This window comes from Natator depressus, chromosome 3 (genome assembly GCF_965152275.1).
Source record: "Natator depressus isolate rNatDep1 chromosome 3, rNatDep2.hap1, whole genome shotgun sequence".
Classification (NCBI taxonomy): Eukaryota; Metazoa; Chordata; order Testudines; family Cheloniidae; genus Natator; species Natator depressus.
This window is the reverse complement of record NC_134236.1, coordinates 12,479,478-12,491,619: the sequence shown is the minus strand read 5'-3', so window position 1 is coordinate 12,491,619 and position 12,142 is coordinate 12,479,478. Positions and strand designations below refer to the sequence as shown.

The following is a 12,142-nucleotide window of genomic DNA, read 5'->3' as shown; positions in this document are numbered from 1 at the left end:
AACACAATGGGGCCCTGACTGAGACCACTGGTCATACTGTAATACAAATAATAAATAATCTTGTCTTTATAAGCTTTCAGTAACCTGCTCATCTTATTTTATTAGAGATGGGCCAGAACCAAAACCAAAACAAATCCCCCCTCCCCCCAGATCCAAGCCCCTCCCCTCCAAACTAAAGAAGGGAGTGGCTAAAATATAACCCCCCAAATTTATAAATGGACCCTCGCTTTACAATGGGCTGTACCAAACCCCCGAAGGCTGTTGTGTTCAGACCTCATCGCTTCATAATACTTCTTAGGCCAGGGGTTCTCAAACTGGGGGTCGGGACCCCTCAGGGGGTCGCAAGGTTATTACATGGGGGGGTTGCGAGCTGTCAGCCTCCACCCCAAATCCCGCTTTGCCTCCTTCATTTAAAATAGTGTTAAATATATTTAAAGTGTTTTTAATTTATAAGGGGGGGTCACACTCAGAGGCTTGCTATGTGAAAGGGGTCATCAGTAAAAAAGTTTGAGAGCCACTGTCTTAGGAGGTTTCTCAGATCTCCCCCATTTCTAGAATTCATCAGCCTAATAAATATGATCTCCTTTCTCAACATCACCCCCTTCTAAACTGTCTCTGACCTGCAGAAGGATCTGTACATGCTCTTAGGTCTTGCAACTGACTTTCAGCCCACCGCTGGCCTTCGCAGACTAATTGCTTGGAAGCCTTGTGTTTGAATTAATATGTCCATTTCCCATCCTGTGTTTGTCGAGCACCTAGCACAACCAGGTCCTTGTCCATGACTGGGGCTCCGAGGAGCTAAAATAATACAAATAATAAATAAGAATAATAATTAGCTTAGTCTCTAGCTAATGTCTAACAGCTATTTAGATTGTAAGCTCTTTGGGCAGGAACTGTCTGCTACTCTGGGTTTATGCAGCACCTAGCACAATGAGGCCCCATTCTCAATGGCTCCTTAGGCACTACCATAATAAACTTGATTAATAACAACACTATTGGGTAGGAAGTAGACTAGGGTTGTGGATCTAAAATATCTGAGAGCAGCGTTGGATGAATTAAAAGAGCAGTAGAACAAGAAGCTCTCTTGACTCATCGGTACTTCTGCTGTGTACAACGGAGAGAGAAATAAGGCTACATGAAGAATATTGAAACAATTCATTTTTCTGCTAAACATAGCAAAACTGCTCTCCTCATGCCTCCAAAGCTCCCTGCTTCAGAGGTGGCTATGTCTCGTGGTGCAAAGACCCTCAAAAACCCCCTTATGCATTGAAGAGCCCTAGCTCCATATCTCCCCAGGCCTGAAGGACGGGCAGGGGCAAACCACTGAATGGACTCAAAGAGAGAAAGGAACATTCTGTTTGCTTTGGGTCCTAGATTCCAGAGATGGCAAGCAGCTAGAAGACCATCTAGCCCTGTGGGATCCCCATCAAGGTACGATACTTGAATTTCTACATTTACTACCGTTTTGCCCAACCTACTTTGAAGTGTCCCCAGATGTTGGCATTACTTTAGGTCAAGTTCAAGGTATGTGTGAGTGTGCATCTCTCTAAGGGAAAGGAAAGTATAGGGCAGTTTCAGGCACAGGTGGACAGCGAGTTCACCAGATTTAAAGAGGTGCTGTTACTCAGGGAGAAGGCTGGCTGAAGGATCCAGTGAAGGAAGGAGCTGCCTAGCCAGAATCACACCCATGCCCAGGGAGATACTGTCAGCCATCTGCTGCCTCTGTGCATTCATCTCAAAATCATATTGACAGGTGTCAGAGTAGCAGCTGTGTTAGTCTGTATTCGCAAAAAGGAGGACTTGTGGCACCTTAGAGACTAACAAATTTTTTTGAGCATAAGCTTTTGTGAGCTACAGCTCACTTCATCGGATGCATTCAGTGGAAAATACAGTGGGGACATTTATATACATAGAGAACATGAAACAATGGGTGTTACCATACACACTGTAAGGAGAGTAATCACTTAAGGAGGGGGGGCGGGAAACCTTTTGTAGTGATAATCAAGGTGGGCCATTTCCAGTAGTTCCTCAGACGTTCTTGTCAACTGCTGGAAATGGCCCACCTTGATTATCACTACAAAAGGTCCCCTCCCCCCCCCAGCTCTCCTGCTGGTAATAGCTCACCTTAAGTAATCAAGAAAAGGAGGACTTGTGGCACCTTAGAGACTAACCAATTTATTTGAGCATAAGCTTTCGTGAGCTACAGCTCACTTCATCGGATGCATGTAGCTCACGAAAGCTTATGCTCAAATAAATTGGTTAGTCTCTAAGGTGCCACAAGTCCTCCTTTTCTTTTTGCGAATACAGACTAACACGGCTGTTACTCTGAAACCTCTCATTACAGTGTGTATGGTAACACCCACTGTTTCATGTTCTCTATGTATATAAATCTCCCCACTGTATTTTCCACTGAATGCATCCGATGAAGTGAGCTGTAGCTCACAAAAGCTTATGCTCAAATAAATTTGTTAGTCTCTAAGGTGCCATAAGTACTCCTTTTCTTTCCTCAAAATCATATTGTCTTTTGTGTTATTTTCCCCCCAGCTGTATGAGCTTGTATTTTTCCAGCCTGAATGCCCTGTTGTTCTTTTCTGACCACATTTGTAACCTCGCTACGGGCCTGATTCAAAGCCCACTGAAGTCAACAGAAAAATGCCCATGTATTTCAATGGGCCTAGTACCGTCTGTATTGTTTTTCTCTCCTCACTAGCATTCACAACTTACTATGATCTGTAGATCATTTGGTATCATCTGCAGATTTTATTAATACCTCATGTACTGCCTCTTCTAGATCATTAATGAAGATGTTAATAAGACCAGCCTTGATATCGGTCCTTGCAAGGTAAGAGGTTGAGGGGTGATGGAGATAGAGATTCTGGGAATCTTAGAAGTTAGAGATGGAAAAGACCTAGCAGGTCATGGAATCCATTCCCATGGGCCTATGCAGGACTGCTCCTTATTACTGGCTGGATCATGCCCCCCCCTACTGCAGGGTACCCTATGGGAGGTGTCTCATGGTGATAAAAACACCACAAGGATCTCCTGCCACATTGTTCCGCCACCAGGGGGTGCAGTTACCTCCCACCTGCAATCAGCTGTGGAACCCATCCAGAAACCCTCTGGATCTCCAAGGATCTGTTCAGATCCCAGGAGTACTGCAAGGGTCCATGCTTCCATTGCAACGCTGCACCCCTCGCTCCCAGCCCCTGTCCGGGCAGCTCCATTAACATCTCCCCAGCTGCACCTGCCCGAGCAACACCCCCTTAAAGGGGCATCCCACCACCCAAGGAAGTTGCAGTGGGGAGACAAAACAGCCCTTTGTCTCTCCACAGCCCCATCTCTGGCCATTGCGTTCTCACCCACTCACCCCTGTGTTGACTTCAGACCTACAGAGAGGCCTTTGCAGGGTTGGAGGGAAATGTGGAATGTTTCCATGGCGACAGCTTAGGGGCCTCCTCCACCCCATCTGTTCAGGAGAGATTCACACACCGAGGACCCCTTCGTATATGGATCTGGGGAGCACAATCCCTCCCCTCTCTATATTTTCTTTTAGTGCTTTACACAGTCAAGTTTTGACTCTAAGGAGGTCAGAGAAAGGTTGGGCAGACAAGAGGAGAGATGGGTGCCTGAGACTTGGGCGGGGGGGGGGGGGGGGAGAGAGAAGGAGATCGGGAAACCTGTTTGGTTGATCAAAAGGGCCCCAAGAAGTTCTCTGCCTACACAAATAGGGCTGGCCCTCCATGGGGCAGCCACTCTTCTGGGCCTTGTGGGGAGACAACACTAGTCTCTTCATATTTAAAAAATACATGTAATTAAGCTTGTCCCATGGATATCACAGCTGTGTGCTCATGCTTAGCTGGCGACTAGATTTTTCCCTGCCTATGATGTTCAGTTACACAGTGGATGATCACAAGGCCACTTTCTGCCCACAGTGATGCCTTTAGGAAAGCTGAATTGCTAATTGGCTTTAGTTGGACGTGGGGAAGGGAAACAGGTCTGCGTTTGGGTTAAAAGGCAGATACTGCCATGGAAAAAAGATAATCAGATTTATCAATGGCAACGGAAAACATCAGAAAGAACGTAGAATAATTAATTGTGATAGGCCACAGGATCATACACAATTGCAGCACCATGTCACGGCGGCAATCACAGTGTTGCCCTGCTCTAGAGATCCTCGAGCCAGGCTCCTTGCTATCTCAAAGGGCAGAATCCAACATTTTCCATCATGTTTTTCATAAACTCTCTGGGTCTCTTCCCACGCAACTCGCAAAGACTTTCACTGAAGCATTAGGCCTGGCTGCAAGACCTTCTCCAGCCTTTTGGAAACACGATCCCATAATTAGGAAAGACAAAATCGTTCCTGTTAAATAAGTACAATGGTTCGGTTCTCTGACTCCTTGGTAACATGAAAACAAAGCTTTGGATGTTTTGGTACATGTGTGAGCTGAGTTCTTCTTTCTTCTTAAACCGAATCATGATATTGAAATCCACAAAAGCAGCCAAAGTTGTGTCAAATTAAGTCTACGTAACAAATTGTCCTGGAGCCAGCTTTGCTGAATGGAAGGTCATCAACTCTCTGCCTTTGGGCGATAACAAGGCGATGGCATTTTCTCCTGGGCTGTCTTGGTCAGGAAACGAATGGATGGTGAGAAGAAGAAAGTGTCTCCGTGCCATCGCTATCCGAGATGTTAAAGCCAGAAGTTTAAAAAACACCTGAGTCCTGTCTTTGTTTCTGGCTGTTTCATAGAAAGTGGTTACAATCTGGTTTGTTTAAAGGGAAAGATTCAGATCAGCCACTGTTATGATGAAACTGGGTCTTCTCTGCTTACTTAGTATTAGCTGTTCCGGGAAGTCCTCTTTATAATACCGTACGGAATTGTTCTTCCAGAATTACATCATACTTCCCTCGAGGAGAGAGGGGGAAAAGCAAAGAGCTTTTGCTTGTTTATTATGTGGCGTCTTTGTATCTCACGTGGGTGAGCCTGAAGTCCATGGGAGGAGGAAGAGGTTATGCAGTTATGATGTCTCCATGGCTTTCGGCTAAGACCAGGCTATTCCAGGAGTCCTGTTTGGAGCTGGCCTGTGGAGGTTGGCTGATGGCTGATTGGTAGCCCTGTGGGGAAAGCTTCAGGGCTGAAATAGCAGGGTGAATAGAAGATCCGTGCCCAGACATCGCGGTGACTGAGAATGCCTACAAACAATGTAAAAGTGAAAAGATTTTTTTTTTTAATTGCTTCAAACTAACAACATCACAGCAAGGAGAAAGCATTTCACTTTCCACAGGTCTAATGTTACATTAATATGTACATGCAGAGACATGAGATTTGCAATATTGAATTAAACCATCGGTTCATTGTATCTGGTATCCTGCTTCAATGCCTGATTTGTGATGCTTCAGAGAAAGACAGTTTCCCTTTTCCTCTGAACCCACGCCATTTATAACACTGCAGAGAGTGCACTGAGTTCTTTTCTGAACTCTACAGGTGACCATTTTATACTCTGAGGTATAGGATTTGACCACCAATTACCCTTTGATTAATAGCTTGCTCATGCAGAGTGTAGTCCATGTTACATTACTCTGGGCTCGATACTGCAAGCAGTGGATCAATCCAGCAAAGCCCGTAAGCATATGCATTTTTATTATGATGTTTTAATATTATTTGATTTATTATTTAATATTGGTTTTATGGTCAGAATGCTCAAATATTACACTGAGCCTTTTATTTAAACATTGGCGTTCTTTGGATGAGTTTAACAGAGGCTAAGCTAACTCAGTCTCGAATATTAGTCTCATTAAGAATCAAATATCTTCTTAACCAAGAAACAACAGCTACAAATAAACAGGCTTCCATACAGATCAGGTTCCAGATTTGTCCGTCTTGTTCACCAGGGGCGTCAGACTGCCTGGAACTGTATAAGGCACATAGAGACATCTAGTGGCTGAATAAAATACTGCAAATAAACTTAGTGTTACAAGTCTGGCACATAGCGTAGAGCTGTGTGATTCTGGTGATTTTAATTCTCAGGTGGTTCAGCTCACCTTTTTCAGTTTTGTTTTACATGGACTTGTGCTCACTGCACTGAGCCTCAGGTTTAAGCGAGCCCACAAATTCATAAAGAAACTAAGCCAAAACTGCCAAATTTTGCCTGGTTTCAGGTCAAAACCAAACAGCACAGCTAAGGGCTTATCGACACTCGGATATTTATGCAAATAACTAGTCCAGAATAATTAGCATAAGCCTCTGTGTGGGGACTCCTAGTCCAGAAATACAGTCCCGTTTATGATTTAGCTTACACCGCTTTGGTATATTTCCCAATGTAAAAATGCCCTTAGTGTTGCAAGTTTTGCCCCCTGTGACCTTTCAGATCCTTGGGTTGAGCAAATGGCTGTCGTTTGCCTTCAGAGAAGGTTCTGAGGTGTCTTTTCTCCTCAAGTTACCTATATTAAAGTTCATACCTCTGTCATATCTCTTAGAATCATAGAATCATAGAATATCAGGGTTGGAAGGGACCTCAGGAGGTCATCTAGTCCAACCCCCTGCTCAAAGCAGGACCAATCCCCAATTAAATCATCCCAGCCAGGGCTTTGTCAAGCCTGACCTTAAAAACTTCTAAGGAAGGAGATTCTACCACCTCCCTAGGTAACGCATTCCAGTGTTTCACCACCCTCCTAGTGAAAACGTTTTTCCTAATATCCAACCTAAACCTCCCCCACTGCAACTTGAGACCATTACTCCTTGTCCTGTCATCTTCTACCACTGAGAATAGTCTAGAACCATCCTCTTTGGAACCACCTCTCAGGTAGTTGACCTTTTCTGCTTCATTACCTGAGAAATAGGGCTCGGGTGCCCATAATGAGATGAAAGCCCTGGTTCCGTCTTTATGGGGCGCATTTCCTCGGTGTTGGTGGTGGTGTTGGTGTTACTGGCGGAGCTGGTGGTGGGGGTAAGACTCTCACTACTGGACGGTCCTAGGAGAAAACAGCAGTTAAACCAGGCTTCCCACCAGAGGAGCTTTCTGTACAAAAAACATAGCAAAGCATTTGTGGTTTGGGGAAAGAGAACTCTGTTCGTAGGCCGGGTTTTGCTGTCATTGAGAGACCTTCAAAAATCTTAACCAGGTTTGGAGAGAAGAAGAAAAGGATGTTGGGAGATTTGCTCGTTTGGTAAATTACCCTTGTCCCCCCACTTACAGTGTTCCTGCCTCTCATTCCATGTACTCTTTATCCCTGGCAGGACAGGATGGAAAATCTCCCAAAGTCCTGTGTCAGCATAAACAGGGCTTGGTGTAAAACCTCCGAATGATACTCTGTGGGAAGTGGCTTCTGTGGTTGTTCCATAGCCCTGGTTGGAAACCTGGAAGGGGTGTCACCAGGACATTACAGGTGCTAATTAGTACCAGTGATGATGGGGATGCCTGTCCACTGGGAACCGGACCAAGCGTACTCATTTCACATAGGTCACCAAACAGCAATCCAGTAGTGATCAGCTACCTGTTTGCTAAATCCGGGGATGTCTGGTTCAGAGGACAGAATTCTTAATTTAGTTCTAAAGGGTGAGTTTCTGATACTATGCTCCTCCTACGCGTGCACGCACACACACACACACACACACACACACACACACATCTTCTTTAACGCTCACCTGCTGGTGTCTTGGATTTGTTAAGGTTCTTCGGCTTACGTTTCCTCGTTTGAATCCCCTCTTTTCTCATTGCTAAAGGCCTTGGGACCTAGGAACCCAAATGCAAAGCATACTGTTTTCAGTATGTACGCAATACAATCTAACGTACTGGGATTACATCTCTGCCTCCTAGGATTTCAGGTAATCAGTAGATTTAACTAAAAAGACATGAAGCCAAAAGTTACTGACCAGCAGTGATTGAATTGAGACTAGAGACAGGCCCTGGCTGCAAAGTTTGGCTCCAGATCTGGATCTGAATTTTTTGGAAATAATAGCGTGTTTGCATCCAGGGCTTTGAGTCACCAACTATAAAGCCAGAAGGGATTATCAGATCCTCTACTCAGACCTCCTGTATAACTCAGGCCAGAGAATTTTATCATGACTAAATCTATGTCTACACTACAAAGCCTATGTTGACATAGCTCAGATGCAGCATATGCTGACAGAAGTTTTTCTCCCAGGGTAGGAACACTACATCCCTGAACGAAGTTATCTTGGCTGACAGACGTATTCTTCTGACAGCATCCCTGCATCTACAGTGGGGGGAAGAAAGGGGGTGAGTTCACACGCTGACCAACATAGCTATGCCAGTGTAAGCTTTAAGTGCAGACCAAGCCTAGCACATACCTTCTGGAAAGGTATCCACGCTTCCTCTGAAGACTTCAAGAGATGGAGAATCTACCACTTCCCTTGCTAGTTTGTTCCACTGGTTAACCACCCGCACGGTTAAAAATTATGCCTTATTTCTAACTTGAATTTGTCTGGCTTTGACTTCCAGCCACAGGTGCTGGTTACATCTGTGACCCCAAAACCCCTCAATTCCAACGGGCAAGGGGGCCACAAGAAAATTCTGATCCTGGTCTGTCCATTCTGTCCAAAGACTATCAGGTGAGGTCTTAAATGAAAACCAGGGTCACACTGGTCGTTAATTTCAGAGGGGTCGCCGTGTTAGTCTGTATCAGCAAAAAGAACGAATACTTGTGGCACTTTAGAGACTAACAAATTTATTTGGGCATAAGCTTTCGTGGGTTTAACCCACTTCATCAGATGCATCTGACAGTTTAACCCACGAAAGCTTATGCTCAAATAAATTTGTTAGTCTCTAAGGTGCCACAAGGACTCCTCGTTCTTTTTACTGGTCACTAATATCATTGTGAAAGGCATGATCAGATATGCTGTAAGGAATCAGGTGTGTATACTGAAAATGGGTTTTAAAGTCTGCGTCAAGGCCGATTGGACAACCAGGTTTTCTGTCAGACACAAGATGTTTATGCACCTGTCCCTGCCACAGCATGTGAATTAAGCATTGTAAGCTAACACAACCGCTGCACATGGGCATGTGCAATCAAGAGGACAGCAGCACACAGGAGAATAAACCACAGGGTTTATCCTGACTCAGAACACAGACAATGAACTCTGGGGATATAAGTAGAAGGCAAAAAGACACCCCTTCATCCTGCACCTTGGAAGTAAATGGACAGTGTGTTTACATTCATGAAAACGGGATCTTTGCCCACCTTAGTGGAAGATGCTGCAACAGATTTTGGGAGAAATAAGACTCCTTTAGAGAGGAGATAGCCAGTTAAGCTTAGTCTCTATAAAGCGTGTTGTGATTTTGCTTTATACGGAACCCTTTTGTTTTCATTCTCCTCACTCACTAGCTCTTGAATCTTTGGTAATAAACTTATCCTTGATTTCACTCTAAATATATCTAAGTGCTGTCACACAAAGCTAGGTGCTGATCCTGAGTTGACTCATACAAGCTAGTGTGCGCACTGTTCCCTTGGGCACAGCAGACTGGGTATTTCTGTGGCATTCAATGGAGAAGGGGCTGGCTACAACAGGGGATGCTTCAAAGGGGCTCGGGGACTGGCCTGCACCTATTGTTAACCTGCAAGGCAAAGTAAGGGCTGGCAGAGCCCAGTGGAAGTTGTTTGCATAGCTACCAGGCTGGCTGTGTCCTCTGACACCCAGCTAAGCACAAACAACTCTCTCTCTCACTGGAGGTAGGGGGGTAACAAGGTGACTCCTACATTGACGGAAGGGGGGTTTCCATCTGTGTAGTTAATCCACCTCTCCGTGAGGCTTTAGCGAGGACAATGGAAGAATTCTTCCATCGACCTAGTTGTGTCTACACCGGGGTTAGGTTGACCCAGCCACGGCACTCAGGGCACAAAACTTTTCACAGCCCTAATTTTAAGTAGAGCCCAGCCATTGCTCTTTGGCCTAGGCCCATCTGTAAATGAACACTACAGCATACACTCTCAGGGAACGGAGATCATTAACGGCATAAATGAATTTGTGTCTAAAACCAACAACCCCCCACCCCTGGGATCAGCAATGGGAAGAGCTGTTCGGGTTTGCAGTTCAGCCAGTGAGGGTTTGCTGTTTGTTTTCACTGTGTCTCATTGGACACAGAGAAGATTCACAGATTTTAAGGTCAGACGGGGTCACCCTGACCATCTAGGCCACAGAGAGCGGGGACAATCTTCCCTAATTTGCCTTCACCTGGAGCATGGAGCGAGAGGTGGAAACACAGTGGTTCACGACTAGGACTGCCTGGGCATTGTACACATCTGTGTCCACATCTGGCGTTCGGAATACAGAGCCTCATCCTACACCACTGTAGTGAGTTTGTGAAGGGAGTTTGTTCCTGACTTCAGTGGGGAGCAGGAGTGTGGAACTGGCTTGTAACACCTTAAACTTCAGATCGGCCACGGGGCCTGTGTGACTTGCCCAGATCTCATTCAAACAGACTCTTTCAGGCTTATTAGCCATCAGGCTGGTCCCAGCAGTTGTGGGACCCTCTCAAACATAGCCAATTCCTGTCACCATGACAAGACTACGATCAAGAGAAGGGTTATTACATTATACCGCTTTCTTAGATTCACGGATTCTAAGGCTCGAGAGAACCATTGTGATCATCTAGGCTGACCTCCCACATAGCCCAGGCCACAGGACTTCCCCGAATTAATTTCTGTTTGAACAAGAGTACGTATTTTGGAGACAAACATCCAATTTGGTTTTAAAGATTGACATTGATGGCGAATCCACCCCCACCCTTGGTAAGTTGTTCCAATGGCTGATTCCCCTCACTGTTAAAAACTGGCCCTTCATTTTTAGTCTGCATTTGTCAGCTTCACCTTCCAGCCGTTGGATCGTGTTATGTCTTTGTCTGGAGGGCGTAAATGGCAGGGTAAGTTACACTGTGCTAAATCACCCTGCTAAATCATTTTCAGTGAGTGTGAGTGTGATTCATGTTTTGGGGGGGCCAGAGACTGGGGTTGTAGAGGGGAGATCAGCCAACGGAAGAAAGTAAGACCGTGTAAGATAAAGCAGATTCCCACCTGACACCACTTGAACTAACCCTGTCTCACATCCTGTGAGTGTAAACAGTCCATCTGCAGTCTAAAGAGCGGGCACACAAGTCTATTCTATTTTACACAGGTTCTCATACCGCCCTCCCCACCGTGCTAGCTGAGTGCCCTCCAGCCGTGCATTAAGCAATCCGACTACTCATCTGGCCCGGGTTATTTGTTCTCAGCGTCTCATTGTCATTACCCCGTGGAGCTTCATGTACAGTCCGCAGGCGTTACAGACTGGCTCGCCTTCAGCGTTTCTGCGCCACAGCGTGGTCGTGGTCGTGTGACAGTTGGCACAAGAGAGCCCAACGCGGCGGGAGGCGGACTGCAGCAAGAGACAAAAGCAACAGCAATGTCAACAAGTCGCTAGCGTTACCGTTTGCACAAGCGGTTTCTAGGTTGGAGCAGACCCCACCCAGCTTTCCCTGATACATGGCAACTGTTGCAGGGGTTTGTGGATGTACTAATAATATTTTGTACAATGGACAGTAACTAGCACCGAAGAATCTCAGTGCACGTTACAGACATTACATGGATTCAGCGTCACAACACCCCTGGCAGTACGGTCAGTGGGTTTTTACCCATTTTACAGATTTATAAACCAAGGCACAGCGGGGTAAAGTGACCTGCCCAAAGTCACACCGGGCTTAACCATTAGCTCAGTTGTGCAGCCCTGTGGGTGAGAAAGGGGGTGTGACAGAATATAGTACTTCCCTGCGTAGGAGACCCACATCACCAGACCCTGCATGAGCGGGGCAGGGCGGGAGGGAGCAGCTGCTAATTCACCTCCCATGCAGGTGGGCAGGGCGTGGGCAGGCAGGAGTGGAAAATGGGTGGGGCCTTTGCTCCACTCAACATGCCAGCCAGCTGAGATGGCACAGAGCGGGAAGCAAGATACACTAGGTACTGGGCTGGCATGGCTTACTTCTCCCCTGGAGTGAGCCGTGCAGGGGCGTACGCAGGAATAAAAATTTGATGGCTTGGGGGGGGCACATTTTGTGTCCCCTGCAGCTGGAGGAGCTCGCTCTCCCTGCCCCAGCTCTGGAGCCAGAGGAGTTCTGTGTCCCTGCTGATTATTGGGGGAAGGGGGGGGGTTGC

The 12,142-nt window shown here is 46.2% G+C and overlaps 1 protein-coding gene across 1 annotated transcript in view; it reads right to left on the bottom strand.

Moving 5' to 3' along the window:
- Nucleotides 1–3,675: 3,675 nt before the first annotated feature.
- GATA4 (GATA binding protein 4) overlaps nt 3,676–12,142 on the bottom strand; it is a 40,285-nt gene continuing 31,818 nt past the window's right edge. Inside the window, exons 3-6 of the mRNA XM_074946769.1 lie at nt 11,244–11,369; nt 7,644–7,731; nt 6,828–6,970; nt 3,676–5,191 (exon numbers count right to left, since the gene is read on the bottom strand). Of these exons, the coding sequence (XP_074802870.1) occupies nt 5,009–5,191; nt 6,828–6,970; nt 7,644–7,731; nt 11,244–11,369 (540 nt within the window). The 3' untranslated portion in view covers nt 3,676–5,008. The remainder of the gene's footprint in view (nt 5,192–6,827; nt 6,971–7,643; nt 7,732–11,243; nt 11,370–12,142) is intronic.